General features: G+C 49.8%; 2 protein-coding genes across 4 annotated transcripts; one reads left to right on the plus strand and one right to left on the minus strand.

Moving 5' to 3' along the window:
• Positions 1-224: 224 nt before the first annotated feature.
• HSH2D (hematopoietic SH2 domain containing) lies at positions 225-10,379 on the plus strand. Of its 2 annotated transcripts, XM_041763579.1 has the most exons (6): positions 225-250; positions 3,025-3,170; positions 4,841-4,930; positions 5,954-6,119; positions 6,576-6,713; positions 9,057-10,379. In XM_041763579.1, exons 2-6 carry the CDS (start codon positions 3,046-3,048, stop codon positions 9,621-9,623), a joined length of 1,086 nt encoding a protein of 361 aa, XP_041619513.1. In that variant the 5' UTR covers positions 225-250; positions 3,025-3,045; the 3' UTR covers positions 9,624-10,379. The 2 variants fall into 2 exon arrangements, with proteins under 2 accessions (XP_041619513.1, XP_041619514.1); XM_041763580.1 differs by lacking the exon at positions 4,841-4,930.
• A 1,193-nt stretch (positions 10,380-11,572) lies between these two features.
• CIB3 (calcium and integrin binding family member 3) lies at positions 11,573-17,042 on the minus strand. Of its 2 annotated transcripts, XM_041764547.1 has the most exons (6): positions 16,992-17,042; positions 16,741-16,775; positions 14,963-15,074; positions 13,853-14,000; positions 12,799-12,994; positions 11,573-11,594 (listed from the first exon to the last, which is right to left on the minus strand). In XM_041764547.1, the coding sequence occupies exons 1-6, from the start codon at positions 17,040-17,042 to the stop codon at positions 11,573-11,575; spliced, it is 564 nt and encodes a 187-aa protein (XP_041620481.1). The 2 variants fall into 2 exon arrangements, with proteins under 2 accessions (XP_041620481.1, XP_041620482.1); XM_041764548.1 differs by lacking the exons at positions 14,963-15,074; positions 16,741-16,775.
• Between the last annotated feature and the right edge of the window lie 5,248 nt (positions 17,043-22,290).

Below are 22,290 nucleotides of genomic sequence, written 5' to 3' on the forward strand. Positions count from 1 at the left end.
AACAGCTTGTTGTGGGTGAAGCAATTGGTGTCCCTCCACCTGCAACTCAGCAGCTTTTTTGGACTGCAGACTGAGGGCAACCAGGGTTGTCCTGGTCCCGCCCCTGGGGCTCACCTGCTTAAGGAAACAGGAACAGGCCAGGGGCAACAGCCCCACCCCGCTGACGTGCAGACCCTGAATCGAAACCAAGGCTCCCACAGGCTCTGAGCCCAGCAAGAGTGAGAGCCTCGGCTGCTCAAGAGTCTCCCAGGTATGTGCCGGGCCCGAATCCCTCAGCCAGCCACAGGCCCACCTCTGTGCCTGCCCCATGCTGGGTGAGGCCGGGGCCCCAAGAGCCTCAGCTCCAGCCCAGATTTCTAGAAGACAGAGCATGGGAGCTAGACTAGGCCAGAGGAGGGACAGAGTGTAAGAGACCAGAAAATCAGGAGGAATTTTCAGTGGGAGCTGACCATTGAAAAATGGAGCTGGGGCTGGGGGCTGGGTGTTCCTAGCAAGGGGAACAGCATGGGCGAAGGTGTGGAGGGAAACGGAGCTTGGTCAGTTCGGGACAGAGCAAGAGTGGCCTTAGGGCTGGAATGTGGGGGATGAGGAGATGGGGAGGCCCTGATGTCAGAGTCAGGCAGTTGAAAGTTAGTGTGAATTCATTCATCCCTGGATAGTTATTCATCAGCAGACACCCCTGTGCCTGCCCAGTGTCAGGTAGTGCAAGGGACCTAGAGACCTAGCCCTGGGCCTGGTCTCTGTGAGCCAGATGGGGGAGTCAGAGCCAGATGCAGTGCTTTGTGCATGGAACCGATGAATGAATGTACATCAAGCGTACATCAAGTGCCCACGCATAGTAGGTGCTCAGCTTATTAATAGTAAATGCCTGGGGACACTCACCTAGGCCCGAGAGTTTCCCACAAACACCTCCCCTTGCCAAACCAAAGTTAGGCAGGACTGATCCTTGTGGTTCTTATGACTGCAAGCTGCCCATCAGCAATGACCATCTGGAAACTTTGAAGAAAACAAAATCTTACTTACCAGCCCTGATGTGTACAAGGCACGCCAGGGGGGCACACAACGGGTTGCTGATAGAGGCAAAGCCAGTGCACATGGCCCTAGGGTTCTGCTTTTACTGGGGTTGAGGGTGGGGGGCTAGGGTTTGGGGGGCCTCCTTGTTGGTAGGTATAAAACATAAAAGCACGAATTTAAAGCGTGCTAAGAGAAAAAGAAAAAAAGAAGTGGGGGGTAGTGACCTAAATGGCCAGTTATCTAAATCAACCAGGATCCCTAAAACAAAGGAGCCTCTTGGTAAGGAAGTGGGGAGGGGGGTCCAGGGAGAGCATGCTGGCTCTTTATCTAGCCGTAGGCCTGGCAATGTGTTTATTCGAGATAGAGTTCATTGAGTTAAAGCAGATGACTTGGCACTCAAAGCTTAAGTCAGGCACTTGCATTACAGAAAGAAATGTTTGTAAAAGCCAAGTGTCAGGGCTCACACTACACACAGACACTTGAGCTCCACAAGGAAAGGCTAGGCAAAAACGTGGGCAGGAACAGAGGAGAAGATGGGAGACAAAGCAGGGTGCCAAGGCTTTGTCCAGGAAAATAGACAGGAAAGCTGCCTGGAAAAGGGGATATTTTTGCTGGGTCTTGAAGGATAAATAGGAGTTCTCCCAGGGAGAAAAAAGAACAAACCTGTATACATTACCCCAGGCTAGGACACTACTGGATCTTGAATACTTATTATATACATGGAGTGTTTGGTTCTGAACCAACCAACCATACTTTCCCAGGTAAATATCAAATCCCCAAACTACAGATGAAAATAATGGCACGGAGATACTAAGTGACTTACCCAAGGTCCCACAGCAGCTAAGTGGGGGAGCTGGGGCTTGAACCCAGGCTATCTGGCTCTGATTCCAGGCTCTTAATTGCTTTATCACCCTACTTTATAAATATTTCTTAATTTATCTCTTTAATTTTACTTGTCCCAGAATGCCTTTGGGTCTCTCCCAGGAGGGTGTGCTCAGCATCTGTCTGTCTCCTGGCAGAAGAAAGTCAATATTGACCGGGTTACTTACTATGTCCCCACCCTCTGGAAACAACCCAGTAACAATGAACCTTCTGCAATATTGAAACATTAGATAGGGCCAGCGTAGGGGGTGGGCTAGGTTAGGGACAGAATTAAGGGTGACCATGAAGGGTCATGAGTGGACCACCCAGCAGGGCATGACCTGGTTTTGCATTGATCTGATACTCTTTTATAAAGCAGTGCTGTTAATTGTCTTCAGCTCCTTGTCATTGGCTCCCAAAGCCCAGTGTTACCTTGAGCTTCAAACTGTCGAAACTCATGTGAATTAATGATGTACCTGACACATTACAGGTGTGCCTTCAGTGGCCACCAGACATGACGATGTTGGGAACAAAGGGAGTTACTTGGGACTACTGTTCTCTAGTGTTTCTTCACTACCATTTTGCCATGTCCACATCCCTCCTGGGATGTTGATATTTATTTAAATAAAGTCAGTTCTTTTTTTAAAAAAAATAGTATTTATTTATTTGAGAGAGGACACAAGCAGGAAGGGCAGAGGCGGAGGGAGAGAAGTCTCAAGTAGACTCCAAGCTGAGCGCAGCACCCAATGCAGAGCTCCATCTCAGGACCCTGAAATCGTGACCTGAGCAGAAACCAAGAGTCAGGTGCTTAACCAACTATGCCACCCAGGCACCCCTAAATAAAGCCTGCTTTTAAGCTTAAATGCATATATTTATAAAGGGAACTTTCTAACGCTTTTAGTAATGGCATAATAAGAAAGGACAAGGACAAATTCTTGGAGGATTTTTGGAAGGAACCAATGAATGAATGTACATCAAGTGCCCACGCATAGTAGGTGCTCAAGAAACACAAGGCAGTTGCAAGCCCATTGCTCCGCCCAGCCTGGAGGACTTCTCAAAGGAGGAGGCACCATGAGCTAGCTGTAAGAATAGAGAAAAAATACAGGCAGTGGATGAGGCTTGACTCTCTCTTCTCCCTCTTACTGTCAGGTAACCGCCCCCCAGGAAGCCATGACGGAGGCCAGAAAGCTGCCCCCGCCGTTGCCCCCACGGCTGGACTGGTTCGTGCAGACGCAGGTGGGCCAGCTGGCCCAAGGAGGGGTTCCTGCATGGTTCCACGGTGCCATCTCGAGAGAGTAAGGACACACGCATATCTTCTACCCTGCCCTTTACCGTCTTTCCTTGTCTGCCCCCACCCACGCTGGGCAGATTTTCTGCAGAATTCTGGGCTCAGCTTGGCTTGGTGAAAAGAACTCTTAAGTCTTGGGCTTGAGTCCTGCCTTTTCTGTGGACTGATTGTGTGACCAGGGCCAGTTACTTCCCATCTCCAGACCTTGGCTTTCTCTATACAAGTGGCCACCAGACCAGCACTGCCAGAGACCCCTCCCCCAAGGCCAGGCATTGGCCACTGATAGCAGGATGCAGCCTCCGAATCCTCCTTAACACAGTGTCCCAAACAGCTGCTCTCAATCCGTCAGGGATATGACCAACATGCACTTTTTACATTGGACTGAGTTCTGGGGACATGAACAAACCCACCTCATTAGTCACCCCCTTGGTTCTAAATAAACAAAGTGAAGAACATTTATGGCCACCATTAGCATGTAGAGAAATCAAGAGAACATTGTGAAAGCCACAGGGAGGATGAATTGGCCATTGTCTCCGAGTCCTGGGGTGCGCCAGTAAGAACATACTGTGAGCCACACGTTGCAATGTTGGAGTTTTTAGCAGCTAGATTAAAAGAAGTAAAAAGAAATAGGCAGAATTAATTTTATTTTATTTATATATTTTTTAAGATTTTATTTATTCATGAGAGACACACACAGAGAGAGGCAGAGACATAAACAGAAGGAGAAGCAGGCTCCCTGCGGGGAGCCCCATGTGGGTCTCGGTCCCAGGGCCTTGGAATCAAGACCTGAGTCAAAGGCAGATGCTCAACCACTGAGCCACCCAAGTGCCCTTAGGTAGAATTAATTTTAAACCTATCTTTTATTCAACCCTCTATATCCAAGATATTATCACTTTAACATGAGCACTAAAAGCTCATTCATGAGATAGTATATGTTCCTTTATTTTGTGCTAAGTCTTCAGAATCTGGTATCCTGTGCCAAAAGCACATCTTGACTGGGATTGGCCACACTGTAAGTGCTCAGTGCCACACGTGGTCAGTGGCCTCTGGAGCAGACAGCTGGGGTCTCCCCATTTTGTCTCCTAGAAGGTCACGTTCCTCTCTGTGAATCCCAGATAATAGTAGTAATAATGATAGTGAATAATAGTAATAATCATAGTGAGCATCTGGTGAGCAGTTACCCAGTATCAGTTCCCACACTCGTGTTCCATTCATTTGATCTGCTTTTGCATCAGCCCTGGGAGTGAGGGTTTTCTTTCCCCTTGAGGAAACTGAAGGTCAGAAAGGGCCTGACCTTTGCCAGGTGCCACACAGCTAATGAACAGAGAAGCTGTGGTTTGAGCTCAAGTGCGCCTGAAAACAGCTCCTGCCTGGTTACCTCTGACACCCTGATCCACTCAAAGATGCCTTAATGGGGATATTTCAGGCATTGGGGAAGCAGGCAGGCGCTGTGAAGGCTGTGGGGGATAGGAGGAAGACTGTCCTGGGGTCAAGGTCATCAGAGGCCTTCTGCCACTGATGGGAACACACCTGTCCCTGATTAGCCCAAGGTCTGAAACAACAACCACAAAGGGTTTCAGGTTTGTTCAGGCCTGGGATGACGGGTGCACCAGGAGTCTGGCTAGTATGGTGGGCAGCTGAACTGCAGCCATCTCCCTCCTGTATGTGTCCTTCCAGGGACGCCGAGAATTTGCTGGAGTTACAGCCACTGGGATCCTTTCTCATTAGAGTGAGTCACAGCCACGTGGGCTACACACTGTCCTACAAGTAAGGACTGGGTGAGGGGCCAGGGAAGGGGCACGAGGGCTCCAGGGATTTCTTGGAGGGGGCAAGGGGCGCTTCATACCACAACTTCTTAGAGAACAACTGGTATAAAGTTCTGTCCAAATCTGGCTCAAGTGAGCAGCTGCAGGTCCAGCTGTAACCAGCAGATGGGGGTCTTGGTGGCAACAGCCTGTGTGTCTGAGAACAGGGGCTGCTGGGAGCCCAGGAGTGACTACTGCCCTCCCCTAACCATCCCTCTCCCTTCAACCACCTATTTGGCAACCCTCTGACTCCACCTGGAAGAGACGTGTTAGGGAAACTCAGGGCAGTCCAGCTCCTTAAGGCCTCAAAACCTGATCCAGTTCAGCAATACAAACTACTTTTCAAAAGGATTCTAGGCCAAAGGAATAAAAAACCCAATGGCTCCACTACAGAGTTACCGACAGTGGGAAAAGCTTAGGCTTTGAGTCACACAATCAAAGGCTTGGCTCTGCCACTTATATACTGTGTGACCTTGGACAAGCTACTCAACCTACCTGTGCCTCCCTCAAAATCCTCACCTCTAATACAGGAATGCTAAAATTAATTCAGAGTCTTGTGAAAATTAAGTAAGCACATAATGCACCATTAATAAATGCATCCATTCATTAACAGGGCTTTTACTGAGGACCTGCCACGTGCCAGGCACCTAGACTTAGCCTGGGACCGGCTCCCATTTTCATTATCATCACTTCTATTGATCATTTGAGCCTGGCCAGGCACCGAGCTAAGCTTTCATCTGCAGTAGCTTATTCCATTTTCATGAGAACTCCTGAGGTCAGCCTCATTAGCTCCACATTACAGATGGGGAAACTGAGGCAGAATATGTTCAGTCACCCACCAAGTGTCTCATGGCTGAAAGGTGCAGAATGCTGATGGGAACCTGAACAGTCGGACTGCAGCCTCGTTGCTGCCAGCTCAGTGGGGAGATGGGGACGGGATGAGGAGGAATGGGATTTCCCAGCCTTAGCTCTGTCGCCGCCACAGAGCACAAAACTGCTGCCGCCACTTCATGGTGAAGCTCTTGGATGATGGGAGCTTCAGGATCCCTGGGGAGGAGATGACCCATGCCTCGCTGGATGCCCTGGTCACTTTTCACCAACAGCAGCCCGTGCGGCCACATGGAGACCTGCTGACACAGCCCTGTGGGCAGGTGAGGTTGGGACCGTGGTGAGCCATAGCCGCCCTGCCAGGGGCCAAGCCCCAGACTCATTTTGTTCCCACACACCCCATTCAGCCTCTGGTGATCTGTCACTCTCATGGTCCCTGTGTTCCCCCGCCCATGGCCTCACCCTTCCTGGGTCCATGTTCCCTGCCTCACCCCAGCCCCCCAGGCTAATTTTTTTTACAAGGGTTCATTTGTGGTGGGGGTATAACCTTGGCTGATCTCTAGGAATAGTGTATCTCCTTATAAGACTCATGTCAGGGGCTGAGGAGGGGGTGCGGGGGGGTCCTAGCCCTCAGAAGCTCCTGTGGGAGGGGCATGCTTCCATACAAGGCTTGTGGGCAATGCAGCTCCTGAGCACCACCTTCCAGAGTTTGTCTGGGACCGTGGGACCAGCCCACCCCCCTCCTTGGGGCTGAGCTGCAGGTTTCCTCTGCCCCACAGGAGGATCCAGTGAATGTGGATTATGAGGATCTCTTCCTTTACTCCAATGCATTGACTGAGGAAGTCACCAGCCCCGCACATGGCCCCAGGGAACTTCAGAGTCCTTCCTCCGATCCCAGGGCTGCTGCACCTGAGGAGGTATGTGACAGAAAAGCTGGCACTTCCAACACAGGGGAGGGGCAGGAGCAGAAGTGGCAAAGCAGATAGCGTGGGATTCAATCCCGGGTCTCCAGGATCGCGCCCTGGGCCAAAGACAGGCGCCAAACCGCTGCGCCACCCAGGGATCCCTGCCAGAGACTTTTTAGAGTGAAAATTGGGTCCTATAGCTCCAAGCATGAAACCTAGTGATTTTTCAAGACACTGCCATTAAGATCCCGACTGTGACCTCACTACTCTTTGTGCTCATCACCAGTCCAGCTCCCGCCCCTCTGCTATCTCTTCTGCTGTTCAGATACATCAAGCTAACCTCAGGACATTTGCATGTCCTGGTCTCACCTCAGGGCCTTTGTGCATGTTGGTGCCACCCACCTCAGGGACTTTGCACGTGCTGCGTGTGCTCTGCCTCCAGATTTCCTATGCCTGGCTTCTTTCTTCAAGAGTCTCCCTCCCCAGACTCCAGACTGAAAGTAGTCCCCTCTGCATTCCCCATCACATCACCCTGTTTATTTACTGCAGAGAACACCTCACACTTTAAAAGGTCTTTTTGAGTTAAAAACTAATGTGTGAGTTTTCACATTTCCTGGCTGCCTCCCCCATCAGACTGTGAGCTCTGGGAGGCCTGGGAATCTATCCGGCTTGTTCATCCTATCTTGTTCATCTATCTGCCTCTCCTCCCCTCAGAGAAGACCAGGCACAGAGAAAGTGAGCAACTAGTGAATCTGTAGAGTAGATGAATGAATAAAGTAACAAATCCCACCTTCTCAGGGCTGACTGGACCTTCAGGAGCCCCTAGGCTAAGTGTCCTCCATGCCTCCCACATGGCAGGGAAGCTCTGATGATAGTAGACATGAAACAGGGTGATAGGATGAATATCAGTAGGGGGGCGGGGAGGTGGGATAAAGGGTAAAGAGAACAGTCAGGGAAGACCTCCTGGAGGAGGTGGCATAGAACTGGGACACGTAGGGTAAGGAAGAGTCAGTCACACACAGAGATGCAGGGAGGGTGTTTCCGGCTCAGAAAAGAGCACATGCAAAGGTCCTGAGACTCAGTGTATTTGAAGAACAAAAGCCAGTGTGTGGATGGAGTGGGGTGAGTGAAAGGGTGGTTGTTGGGAGCCGAGGTGCCAGGATCAGCAGGAGCCAAATCATGCAGGGCCTTGGGGCCAGGATGAGGAGCTGGCGTCCTATTCCAGGTGTGCGGAGGAGCTGCCACCAGAGAGCCTATAGCTGCCAGCTGCAAAAGGGGCTGTCTGGCAGCAGTGGTGGAGGTGGCAGGAAGGAGGCAGGGACTGTCCAGTGGGAGGGGCAAGAGAAGGATCTCTGGGGATGGAGCAAGAAGAGGATATTTGGGCCATTTTAGAAGGGAGCCTGCTGGTGGCTTGGAGGTGGAGGGTGAGGGGAAGCAGGACCTTGTCATGGTTTGAGTCCCTGGGCCCTCCATCATTTGGGAGGCAAGGATGTGCCACTAAGGGAGCGGGGAAGTGGGATGGGAGAAAGCAGCCCCATGAAGGGTGTGTTAGTGAGCAGGTTCCCTGTGGCTATCTAGGGCTCACTACCCCTTGGAAGGCTGGGGATCTGCATGGGGCATGCACTTCAGTTATCCCAGCTTAGGGGTGAGGAGCTGGGATACTGATCCTCTATCTTCCATTAGTCCCTGGCCAAGTGCTGTTCCTGGGAGATTTTAATTCTCTGACACTTCTGATCTGCCACAGGGTCAAAGAAGGACCCCAGGTAGTCTCCACTGCTGGCATTTGGGAGTGGAGCCGGGGGCCCTGGGTGCCCAGGACAAAGGGATATGGATGGGGCATTGTCGGCATCTGCCACTAATGTCACTTGAACAACCAAGTAGATCAGGGCCTGAGCACCACATTTGACCTGTCTCCATATGGCCCACGAGCTAAGCGTGGCTTTTATGTTTTTGAATGGTTGAGAAAAATAAAAATAACGGTAATATTTCATGACCCGTGAAAATCAGAGGAAAGTCAAATTTCCGCGTCCATAAAGTTTTGTTGGAATGCAGGTGCACTCACTCATTGGTGTACTATCTCTGGCTGCTTTTGCCCTATAGCAGCTGGGCTGAGGACTGAGAGACCGTATGACCAACAAACCTGAAAATATTTGCTCTCTGGTCCTTTATGAAGAGTTTTCCATCCCTGGGGGAGGTAGTGGAGCTGTTTGTGGGGATAGGAAGGATAGGGCATGGGATCAGGTTTGGGGCTTCAGCCCCTGGATGTCTGAGTGGAACCCATGTCCCAACCTCCAAGGCAGATTCAGAGTTTTGGGGAGCGAGATGGTCCCAGGTCTCACCCACTCTTGGTTTCAGACCTCAACGAGGCCTGCCCTCCTCCACTGGCCGAAGGGAAGGAAGCCAGCAGCAGAGATGGACAGAGCTTCCACGGAGGAAGCCACTTCCCCCTCCCCACCGAAAGCTCCTCTTGCGGAGACCCGCCGGAAACTCTGGAAGAACCTCAAGATGCTGCCCCAGATGGGCAAGAGGGTCCAGCAGCAGCTGACATCCCACCAGACATCTATGAACTTGTCGTCACTCTGGAGTTCTGGGCCCCCGGTGGTGACACACAGTTCGGCGGCCAGGCCAGGTGACACACACTGTGAAGATAATGTCAACACAGACTGCTTTGTGGCCACGTCCATTGCAAGCCCCTCAGAGCCCCAGGATCTGAGAAACAGAGGTGACCCCTCCAGGAGGGCCTCAAGATTGGCCAGCTGGAGCGAGGCGACCCCGAGTACCAGGAGTTGGCACCAAGTGGTCGTGAGGGCCCTGTCCTCAAAAGTGTCCAAATCAGAGACAAAGGACTTGATAGAACCCCAGAAGGACTGGCTCCCTGAGGAGTACCGCCCACCGCCGCCCTTTGCCCCTGGGTACTGTTAGAGAGGAGGTTTGCCCTGGCTCTGGGACCCTCGCTGCCAGGGGCTGCTCACACTGGACCCCTGGTCTATCCGCCAGTCCTCAGGAACCTGAGAAATGTAATACAGACATTACTTGGGTCTGGTCCTGCAGTTGCCAATGGGGTGGCCTGGTTACTTGCATAATAATAACAATCGGTTACAGCAAGGGTCTGAGGCACCTACTGGGTGCCAGACCCCATGCCAAAGCCTCTAAGTTCATCATTTCTGTTACGCCTCTGAGCAGGCCCAGTAGGTAGGCTCATCCTGTATATCTTGAAGAAGAGGCTAAGGGTCAGAGAGCAGGAGAGACATGGCCAGGGTCACCCAGCCACAGGGCGTCAGTGTCAGGATTTGAAACCCAGTCCGTTGGAGCCCTTTCCCCACATCCTTTGCACCTGGCTCAACTCCAAGTACATCCTCGCCTGTAAACGGAGCTGTTCACACCTTCCTCCTATAGTTCTCATGCAGGTGGAGGAGGTGACACCTGTAGTTCTCATGCAGAAGGAGGAGGTGACACCTGTAGTTCTCATGCAGGTGGAGGAGGTGACACCTTGGCACACAGTACACATTCCTGACACCACGGTCAGCTTTAGGAGAGGCATATGAGCTCCTTTCTTTAAAGGAGAGATGGGATGCCTGGGTGGCTCGGTGGTTGAGCATCTGCCTTCAGCTCAGGGCCTGATTCTAGGGTCCTGGGATCGAGGACCGTATCGGACTCCCTGCTTCTCCCTCTTCCTATGTCTCTGTGTCTCTCATGAATAAATACATAAAATATTTAAAAATATATATGAAAAATATTTTTAATTTTTTTTAAATAAAGGAGAGAGATGACCCAGGGTCGCTGTTAGCAGTGGGCCCTGGAGGAAATCCCAGGTCACAGGGCTGTGAGACCCCTGATGAGCACTAGACATCTCTGGGCCTGTTTCCTCATTTGGAAAATGAGGAGAAGAGCAGTCCCTCTTCCTCAGGATGAAGCAGTAGGATGCACATAAAGCTGAGGCTTTGGCGCACAGTAGGTGCTTAGTAAGTGGAGGTTAGGGTGGGAGTGGGTGCTCTGTACATGATGCACAGTGCAAGTGTCCGGGAAGGTGCCTGGTGGCTAGTCTCGATCGCAGGAATGACCACTCTCTGGACTGCCTGGGCTATAGATGGGCCCCAGGAAGACCACAGGTGGAGTGGGTGTGGGGCTTCTCACATCTGCAAGGTGTAGATGCCTGGGATCTGGAAAGAGGTTCCAGCGTCCAAGGCTGCCTTTGCAGACGACTTGAGGTGTGACCTTGGGCAAATCACTCTGTTTGCTCTAAATGAAGGGTGATTGCTTCTCAGTCATCCCTGCTGGGATGCCATAGGCAGCCAATGCAATGGCAGAGAGACGGGTGCTTTGTAAACTGTAAAGTATGGTGCCAGCCTCAGTGAATGACATTACTGTCACCCCCTCAGAGGCCTCCTCTGACAGTTCTAATGAATGAGTAAGGAGTTAAAGCTTTGGTCCCCTTGAGGAACTCAAGGATTGTTGGGGGGAGAGGGAACTCAGGAGGTTGGGGGTAGGGCTCAGCCTTGGGAGGCCCTGGGGTGAGATCTCTTAGGCCAGATCTCTACATCTGGTCTCTGCCCACCTAAACTAACAGCTACCGGGGCACTTCCAGGCCTCACGGTGGACAAAGATCTAGAAATCAGCCACTTCCTTGTATAATTGGGCAGATCATGGCTCACAGAGGGCGCAGCCACACCCAGGGTCACACAGTGAGGGCAGAGGTGAGATCCCAGGCATCCTCTCTCTCATCCGGCAGGTTTAAGGTGAAAAACATGCCTTCCAAGCAGATGTGACTCAGTGACGTGCGTTTATTCCCAGAACCCACAGAGACCGGATTCCACAGTGGAGTGAGGGGTCACCCCGTCCTCCTCTGACCCGGCTTCTCGCCCACGGTGCTCTCAGATGCGGATGTGGAAGGTGCTGTGCGCAAAGAGAAATAGAGTCCGTTATGAGGCGGAGCTTGGCCCTGCTCGTCCTCCCCCTGAACTCTCCCAAGGGGAGTCCCTGACACAGGCAAGGAGCTACTAAGGGGAGATGGGTCCCCTTAAGAACCCCAGGCGGTGGCTCCCCTGACTCCCACAGGGGTGGAAAGCACACCTCTTTGAATGGGAGCTGACCTTCCGGCTCCGCCCCAGACTTGCTGTGGGACTCTAAGTGAGAGGCTACCCCACCCTGGGCTTGTCTACTCCTCTGTAAACGAAGGATAATAGCTGTCCCTCCTACATAGGGCTGTAATGAGGGCGAAAGGGACAACGGCACAGGGTGCTGTCGCACAGAGCTGCTATCAGCGATAGGGCTCATTCAATTGTCATTATTCCTGTCTCTGTCAGCTAAGAGACCAGCGGGCTCCTCCAGGTAGAGGATGGGGGCACCTTCGTGCACATAAGGACACCACCCATAATTACAGCCACGACAGCAACCCCAGCACACAGATACTGAGCACCTACTGTGTGCCAGGCACTGCCCTAAAGTCTTCCCATGTACTAACTCGGGGGTCAGCCAGCTGTTCCTGCAAAGAGCCAAATGGTTGATATTTCCAGCTTTGTGCAATGACTCAGTTGTGCCTTGTAGCTCAAAAGCAGCCGTGGCCAGTACATACATAAGCAGGCATGGCTGTGTCCCAGTGAGACTGTTGATGGACATGGAAATGTGAATTTCATATCCATTTCATGTGTCCTGGAGTACTATTAGTCTCTAACCTTTCCCCCACCATTTATAAAATGTAAAAGTCATTCTTAGCTCCCGTAAGGTACAAAAGTAGGTGGCTGGCCACCCCCATTAACTTGCTATCAGCCCTCCGGTGGGGGCTCTGATTCTTCCCAGGACTGCCAAACCCAGTTGCCCACTCTGTTCACTGCAAAATGTTTAGGCAAGAGAGGGCTGAAGACCAGCCATGTTCCATTTGCCTAAAGAGCTGTGTCCACCCACAGGGGGTGCTCATGAGGCCCCCAATTATCCCCACTTTAAAGATGCAGGGACTGAGGCCAGGGAAGCTGGGAAAGTTCTCTATAGTCACAAATGAATGAATGGAGGAGCTTTCACAAGTGGAGTCCGCACACTAGTTCTGTAGGAGCCCCTCTCAGACATGGAAATGGATTGTGCAAAGTGGCGAGGAGTGTCACACCTGAGGAAGTCGGGTGCCCGCAGGATCATGTTCTGGAAGTCTTCCAGGGAGAGCCGCCCATCGTGGTCCCCATCGGCCTCATCTAGCACCTTCTCGCACACCAGGCTCACCTCCTCAGCGCTCAGCTCCCCTCGTGTCAGCTTGGTCACTGTCTGCTCCAGGTCCCATGCACAGATGTAGCCGTCATTGTTAAAGTCTGTGCAGTGGGATAGAGGGGATGTGGAGTGGGGGCACAGCTGGGGGTAGACAGGCCGGGCCTCTTGTCCCCTTGTTGCAGAGGAGGAAACTGAGGCACTGGAGGTTGCCCAAGACCCTGGGGTAATAGCTGGATCTTGCTTTAGCATTGGGCAGAGTCCTGCTGGGAGGTCATTCATTCCCCCCATAAGTACTTATTGAGGACCTACTAGGTGCCAGGCATATGTGACTGTTTTTAATCTACAAGTATTTAGTGAGTGCCTACGATGTTCTAGGCACCGTGATAAAGTTTTGTTCATTTGACAAGCTTTTAGTGAGCACCTACTGAACGCTAGGCGCTGTGAGAAATTTTCCGTCAGTTAGTCACACAATATTGAATACCTACTTTTTCCCAGGCACGGAAGACAGATGGGGACAAAAATAGATACTCTTGCTGCCCTTGGGTTTCATCAGAGAGAAATCAGTATGAAGAGGAATGAAGCAGCACTGCTCCATGCTGGGAGAGGAAATAGGATGTGGGGTGTAGAGTGGTTGAGGGTGGAAGCTGCTTTTGACCTAGACTTCAAGGTAAGCAGGAGTCAAGGCAGAGCTGTTCCAGACAGAGGGAACAGCAGATGCAAAGTCCTAGAGGGAGGAAGAGTTTGGGGAGCTGGAGGAAGAGAGAGGCCAGTGTGGCTGGAAAGGAGTAAGGGGATGAGGTCAGCAAGTAGCAAGATGGGGCACAGGACAAGTCCATGCGGGGCCTCAAAGCCCCCCGGGGAGACATCTGTAACTGCAGGGCAGCTCCTAGCCCCATACCTGGTCTTGTTCCCACCCCCACCTCGCCCCCATGCTCCCCTATCCCCAAGTCTGCACACACCATAGATTTTAAAAGCATAGTAGGCTTTGAGGTCGCGGGGAGCCATTTCGCTCATTACGGAAAACATGTCCAGGAAGTTGTCCAAGGTCATGTGGCCATCCCCGTCCTCAGAGAACACCTGGGCAATCCTCTGGCGGAACGGGTTGTCCTGGGGACAAGAAGCAGGGAGGGGACTCAGGGCACCATATGGGATCACTCTCAGCACCCACCTTCCTGAAACCTTCGAGTACCCCCCATCTGAAAACTTCCTCCCTCCCGCGGTCCCAGGAGAGGACTTCAGGCAACTCCTGCCTCTGCCCCTGTGGTCTTGGTGGCCTTGACCCCACTTCTGGTTCCGGATGCAGCCACCTGACTGGTTGAGGTCGATCAGAGGTCACTATCCATTGACAACCGTGATTGGCTCTGGGGGAGGCAGGGGGAGCTCAACTTGGCCAGAGGCTGCCCTGGGATGGTTCCCGAAAGATGGAGGTGGAGGGATCTGCTTTCTGCTGGTTGCAGAGTTGACCAGAGGAATCTGGGGCTGTTGGGGCTTCCCTTCACTACCTCAAGCAGACAGGCTGCCTGAGACTGAAGCCCCCTCCTGGAAGGAACTGGGAGGTGGAGGGAGACTCCAGAGCACGACCTCAGAGACCCTGGTTCCAGCTGTACCTGGCACTAGCTCTGCCCCTAGAGTTTTTTCTCCTGTGTTCCATTATATTTCGTCCCTCTCAAATGAGGTTTCTGTCCCTTGTGATAAAATCATCTCTACTCAGTCACTCACCCCACAAGTCACCTTTTGGCAACACAAACTACATGACAAACATCCAGCAGAAAAGAACCTGCTTTTTTAGTGGCTCCTGCCATGAAAAGCAGAACTCCCATTCCCTGAGCACTTGCCAAGCAATAGGCCCTGTGCCAAGTCCTTTACCTGCACTATCTCATCTCATCGTTCGGACAACCCCAGGTTTGAATCCTGTCTCTGTCACATCCTAGCTGTGTGACCATGACCAAATGTCTTAACCTCTCTGAACTTCACTCACTTCTTTCATCTGCAAAATGTATCCGCTTCATAGGAACGCAGCAGGGAGCATCTCTATTTTTCCCCCTCCCTACCCCATGGCCCACGCACACCTTCAGCTCGGGCATGCTGCTGATGAGCTCGTAGGGCACCTTCACATCTGGACAGCTGGTATAGTCGAGGGGGACAAGCTGGGGAGCCAGGTCCTGGTAGCGATAGAAGAGCCTGGTGTGGGGAGGGAAACACCAGGAAGGGCTGGGAGATGGGGTGGGGAGGGCTTTTCCCTTTTCTCTCATTCTTGCAGCTACTCGCTACCCATCATGGGTGCCCGAGAGTCATCAGCTCTAGGCCCAGTCCTCAAGCACACAGAGCCGAACACAGACACATGTACCCCCTGGGGACAGGGTGAAAGTGGATAAAGGACCCCAGAGCTAGGGGAGACTCAAGTGAGGACACTGGTACTGGGCTTTGAAGAATAAATAGGAGCTGACCAGGCAGGTGGGGACAGCAAAAGGGAGAGTGCTTAAGGCAAGATCATTGCACGTCAAACATTCAGAGAATCTGAGTGAATCTATGAATCCTGGATATTATCACAATGTTGGCAAGACTCTGCCTCTAAAGACCACCTATTCTCACATTTTCCTCTCATCCCAGAATGTGAGCGTTCTCTAAATGGGGAGAGCAGAGACAAAGGCCAATATTCAGGATTTTTTTTTTTTTAATGCATGCAAGGCATTTTGCAAAACACCAAGTGCCACCCCCACTACCTAGATTGTGAGGCCAGCTCTCCACTCCAATGTCCTCCCTGCTGATGCTCTATTTTCACCAGAGGCATGAGGCTAGACAGCCTTGTAGAGACCATGCTTGGTGAGTCAGAGGTCCCCAAGCTGCTAGGGGTTGTTTCTGAGGGAAATGAGGAGCCCTTGGGTCATATGATGGCTAGGAACTCAAGGATGGGGTATCTGGAATTTAAACCCTGACCACCCAGTTCTCTGCCCAGGCTGCCTCATGGAACAGCCTGGGTTTGGGCTTCTGTATGGCCTTGAGCATGTCCTTCTTCCCCTCTGAGCTTCGTTATTATGCTGCCAAACAAGAAGCTCAGGATGGACAAAGCACCAGCCCTCAAGCTCCTTGGAGCTCTGCCCATTTGCAGAGCTGGGGCCAGCTCCCCTGTCCAAACCTCAGTTTCCCCATAAGTAATCTGATCGTCATGGCCAGGATGACCCTACGAGCTGTCCTCACCCAGACAATGGGGCTCACTGGTGAAAGGTGTGCCCATCAATAATGGATATCCCATGCCCACATAATTGGGGCCTTGGCCCCTATCACTCTGTATCTGAACCCCAGCCAGCTTGGGTTTCACAGCTCCAAGTTCATCGGTCGGGGCCTTTGGACAATGGCCCCATGGGCTGAGCAGTAATGTGGGATACTCATTTATGCCTCTCTCGCTCACACAAGCGACCTGCAGAAGCATCAGGCTGCCTACCCACACCCTTACCTTGGTGCCACCCCCACAGCCCAGAGCTGACTCTAGACTCTACCCCCAGGTTCCCAGCCTCCAGTCCCAGCCTCTTCACACTGGGCTCAGGGGATCTTTCTAACACTCTGATACGTCTTCCCCCAACTCTCCAACCCCGCTCACATATTCTCCATGGCTCCGCACAACCCATGGGAGAAAGCCCAAGCTAATCAACCTAGAGACTGTGACAATATGACAGGATGTGGCTTCTCATCGTCCCCATCTCTGCCTCCATCCGCTGACCATGCCTGCAATCCCCCTCCCTTTGCATTTTAACCACCATGAGGCACTCAGTCCTGTCCAGTTGCAAACATCCTCCAGCAATGGATAGAAATTGGTCCTAGGTCTTCCTCTCTTTCTCCCCAGACCGACCTCATGATTTCCTTTCTCGTGAAGAAGGTGCAGTCCTGCAGAGAGAGATGTTGACTTGGCCCAGAGCCTGCCTCAGGGGCTTCCTTCCTCTCCCTCTCCCTGCATGCCCATCTCTGCCTGATGCTGCATGCAGAGCTGCACCAGAAACCCTTGCTGACTGCACAGCCAGGACAAATGATGCTGTCCTCACTTCGCAGGCCGGGGAAACCAAGGCTGCTAAGCCTATTGAGGGCCTAGCCCATCACCCCTACCTGATATGCTTCCAGCTGCTCATGAGTGAAGACTGTCTGCTTGTTGCCCATGGGAAAGACCACTGCCGGGACTCTGGAACAAGCCCCCAGTCTTCTCAGAGCCACACGGGTTGCCAGGCTGCTGCACATCAGCGTCTGGGCAAATATCCCTGCCCTGGCTGTCACCTGCCCACCTGCCCTGTCACCCCCAGCCTGGGTGAGATCAAGTTACAGCTGAGCTCTCTGGGCAACAGCCTGAGTATGTCCATGGCCACCAGGACAAGAAGGACTGTCGGAAGTCACAGAACAGCCGACCATGTCTGCCACGACTGGGTGAGGCTGGAGGCATGGGGCACCTTCCAGAGCCAGGCAGGGTGATGAAGAGACTGCAAGCATATCGCAACTCAAATACCAGTTCTCCACCCAGTAGCCTTGTGCCTTAGACAAGTCACCTGGTCTCTCTAAGCCTCGTTTGTAAGATGGAAGTTATATTAGTACCCAACTCATCAAGTTGCCCTAGGACCAAACAAGATCATTAATGCAACCAAAAAACCCCCACTTTTTTTATATTGGGTATGAGCCAGTTTTAGGCACTGGGAGCTTAATAACTGGGTGAAAGAGATAAATGAGGTCCCCAGGTGTGCATTGGAGATGATGATGATGATGATGATGATGATGATGATGATGATGATATGGCTTAAGAAAAGTGATCCAAGGTATAAGTTTGAGAAACAATCAGTTAAATAATACCAAACAGAATTCTTTATTGCAGGACCTGTCAGAGCCTTTAGCATACTGATGTTCACCATGCATCCTCAATGGGTAGGTACAATGTAGTAGCTGCCAACTTTATTAAGACCCAGAATCCTTTTGGGCAGAACACCTAAAGGTCAAAAATCCTTTAACCTAGTGCTCTATGCTTGTCTTGTTCTGGATCTCTCCTGTCTCTCCACTTTGTTCTCCTGCTCAGCCTTTTCCAGTGCCACACTCCAAGCCCCCTAAACTGCTCTTGGATCTTCCCCTTCCCTCATCCCCACTCTTTCTGGTCTGGACAATCACAGTTCCTCCCATTCTCATCAACCCTCCTCAGCCCCAGTCTGTGAAGTCATCTTGTAGAATGTAACTATGATCAAGCTTCAAACACCCCTTTAGGATGATTTCTTTAAAAAAAACTGACAATATCAAGTGTTGGAGAGGATGTGGGGCAACTAGAACTTTCATTAATTGCTGATGGTGATGCAAAATAGTTTAGCCACTCTGGAAAATGGATCAGAACTTTTCTATAGTTAAACATATACTTACCACATGACTCAGCCATCCCACTCCCGAGTAGTTACCCAAGGAAAATGAAAAAATCTATGGGCACACAAAAACATGTACATGCCCACAGCATGAAGAAAACACTTGCAAATCATATATCTGATAAGGGACTGATCTGTAGAATATATAATGAACTCTAATGAGACTACAATAAAAAGACAAATCGCACAAATTTTTAAAAATGGGCAAAGATTTGGGAGGGGGGATGAATAGATGGAACACAGGATTTTTATGGCAGTGATTTTTTTTTTTAAATAAGCTCCACACCCAGCATGGAGCCCAATGCGAGGGTTGAACTCATGATCCTGAGATCAAGGCCTAAGGTGAGATCAAGAGTCAGATGCTTAACCAACTGAGCCACCCAGATGTCCCTTTGGCAGTGAATCTACTCTGTATGATACTGTAATGGTGGATACATGCATTATACATTTGTCCAAAACCATGGAAGACAGAATACCAATAGTGAACCTTAATGTAAACTTTAGATGATATGATGCATCAATGTAAATTCATCCCATGTAACAAATGCACTAGTCTTGTGGGGGATGTTGGTAATGGGGGAGGCTGTGGGTGTGTATGGGGGGGGACAGAAAGCACATGGGAAATCTCTGTACCTTCTGCTCCATTTTGTTGTGAACTAAAATTGCTCTAAAAATAAAGTCTATTAAAACAAAACAGAACAGGTAAGGGATTTGAGTAGACATGTCTCCAAAGAAAATATACAAATGGCAAATAAGTATCTGAAAAGATGCTTAACATCATTAGTCATTAGGGAAATGCAAATCAAAACTACAATGAGATATTACTTCACACCCACCAGGATGCCTATAACAACAACAACAACAACAACAAAAAGACAGACAATAGCAAGTGTTGGCCAGGATGTGGAGATACTGGAACCCTCATACACCACTTGTGGGAATGTTAAGATGGTGCAGCTGCTTTGGAAAGCAGTTTGGCAGTTCTTTAAAAGGTTAAACATAGGGACACCTAGGTGGCTCAGCTGTTGAGTGTCTGCCTTCAGCTCAGAGCATAATCTTGGGGTTCCGGGATCAAATCTTGCATCAGGCTTCCTGCGAGGAGCCTGCTTCTCCCCCTGCCTATGTCTCTGCTTCTCTCTGTGTGTCTCTCATAATTAAATAAATAAAATATATTTAAAAGATTTTATTTATTTATTCATGAGAATACACAGAGAGAGAGAGACAGAGGCAGAGACACAGGCAGAGGGAGAAGCAGGCTTCATGCAGGGAGCCCAATGTGGGACTTGATCCCGGGTCTCCAGGATCAGGCCCTGGGCTGAAGGCGGCGCTAAACCACTGAGCCACTCAGGTGCCCAAAATCTTTTTTTTTTTTTTTTTTTAAGATTAAGCATAGAGTTACCATATGACCAGCAATTTCACTCCAAGCTGAACATAACTGCAAATATATGTCCACATAAAGACTTGTATGTGAATGTTCATAGCAACATTATTCATAATAGCCTCCAAAGTAGAAACTACCCAAATGATTGTGGTCCATTCATACAATGGAATATTATTCAGTCATAAAGAGGAATGAAGTCAGGGCACCTGAGTGGCTCAGTGTTTGAGCTTCTTGCTTTTGGCTCAGGTCATGATCCCAGGGTCCTGGGATCGAGTCCCGTATTGGGCTCTCTGCAGGCAGCCTCCTTCTCCCTCTGCCTATGTCTCTGCCTCTCTCTGTGTGTTTCTCATAAATAAATAAAATAAAATCTCAAAAAAAAAGAGAAAGGAATGAACTCCTGATACATGCCACAATGTGGATGAGAATTGAAAACATCATGCAGAATGAAAGAAGTCAGACACAAAAGGCCATGCAGTGTGTGGTTCCATGTATATGAAACTTACAGAATAGACAAATCCATAGAGACAGTGAGCAGATGAGTAGTTGCTAGGGGCCGGGGGATGGGGACAGAGAGTGACTGCTCATGGGGATGGGGGTTTCCTTCTGGGGTGATAAAAATGTTCTGGAACTAGATAGTGGTGATGGTTACAAAACTCTGTGAAGGTGATAAGTCTCGCTGAGCTGTGCATTCTAAAGGGTGACTTTCTTGATTTGTGAATTATATCTCAGTTTTATTTATTTATTTTTTTAAAGATTTTTTATTTGTTCATGAGAGACACAGAGAGAGAGGCAGAGACACAGACAGAGAAAGAAGCAGGCTCTCTGTGGGGAGCCCGATGCAGGACTCAATCCCGGGATCCCGGGATCACGACCTGATCCAGACACTTAACTGCTGAGCTACCCAGGGGCCCCATATCTCAGTTTTTAAAAATATTTGTCCATAAAGAATGACTGCAGCTTTATGCATAATTACTAAAAACTGGAAACAACACAAATGTTCTTCACCTGGGGAATGGTTAAACAAACCGAGTTCCATCCATACAATAGACTACTTACTACTCAGCCATAAAACAGAATGAACTACTGATATACATAAAAGGACTGAACCCCAAATGCATCATGCTAACTGAAAGAAGCCAGACTCAAGAGACTACCTACTGGATGATTCCATTTATATGACATACTCAAGAGGACAAAACTGTAGGGACAGTAAACAGATCAATGGTTGCCAGGGGCTGCAGATGGGGAGCAAGGGAATCTTAGGGGTGATGAAACTGTCTTATAATTTGATTGTAGCGTTGGTTACATAGCTGTATTCATTTGTCAAAACTCATAGAACTAAACACCAAAAAGGGTGAGTTTTTTGCATGTAAATGCATTTTTGCAAAATGAAGACAATTAAGAAAACTAATTAGCAAACATCTTACCCCCTAGTGCCTCCTGGTTGAAGTCCTGATTGCTATGCCTGACCCCATCAGACACCCTGTGATTTGCTTATGTGCCCCCAACCTGTGCCCATCAACGATTAGTTATTGAGCACCTAGTGTGTGCCAGGCACTGCCTTACGTCCTGATAATACAAAAGCATTGCTCTCAATGAGCCCACATTCCGGTGGGCAAGCAACCAGGTAAATACATTAATCAGAAGTGCTAAGTTCCAGGAAGAAAAATAAAACAGGGTAGGGATAGAGAGAAGAAGTTGGGTTAAATAGATTGGGAAGGGAAAGTTCCCCTGAAGAAGTGATATTTGAGTAGTGACTGGAGGGAAGTGAGGGAGTAGTGAGTGGGAAGAGAGTCCTGGCAGGGGGAAGAGCAAGTGCAAAGGCCCTGAGGCTGGGGTAAGTTTGACACCATTGGAAGAGGGCAAGGCAGCTGGTGCTGTGTTGGAGCTCAACAAGCAATAATGTCAACTAGTAAGCTGCTGCTCATGTTGGTCAGCCACCGGAGCTGCCTTTCCAACACCTAACTCCAACAATGGGATTTTTTTTCCTTTTTGCATTTTCAAGAAATCATTTTTTCATGGTATAAGTAAATTAATTTTATCTTTGTATGGATAAATTCCAACTTTACTATGATAAATAATAAGCAACCATATCCCCTTGTAATATAGGACATAGAACTCAGAATCATAATGACAATACAGAATTTTAATAATCATCAGGGGAAAACAAATCAAAACAACAATGAGATATCACTATCAGGATGGCTATTAAAAAAACAAAAGCCATCAGGTGTTGGTGAGGATGTAGAGAAATGGCAACCCTGTGCACTGTGAGTGGGAAGGCAAAATGGTGCACCCACTATGGAAACCAGCATGGAAGTGCCTAGAAAAATTAAAAATAGATCTCCCATAGGGTCCAGTATACATCCAAATGAATTGAAATCAGGATCTCAAAAGAGATATTAACACTCTTATGCTCATCGCAGCATTATTCACAATCGCCAAGCTATGGAAACGACCTGAATGTCCATGGATGGATGAAAGGATGAAGAAAATATGGCTTACATGCACAAGGAATATTACTGAACCTTTAAAAAGAAAGAAATTCTGCAATATGTCACAACGTGAATGACCTCTGGGCGCATTTGCTCAGTGAAATAAACCAGTCACAGAAAGACAAATACTGTAGGATTCCACT

Source organism: Vulpes lagopus, chromosome 7, assembly GCF_018345385.1.
Source record: "Vulpes lagopus strain Blue_001 chromosome 7, ASM1834538v1, whole genome shotgun sequence".
NCBI lineage: Eukaryota > Metazoa > Chordata > Mammalia > Carnivora > Canidae > Vulpes > Vulpes lagopus.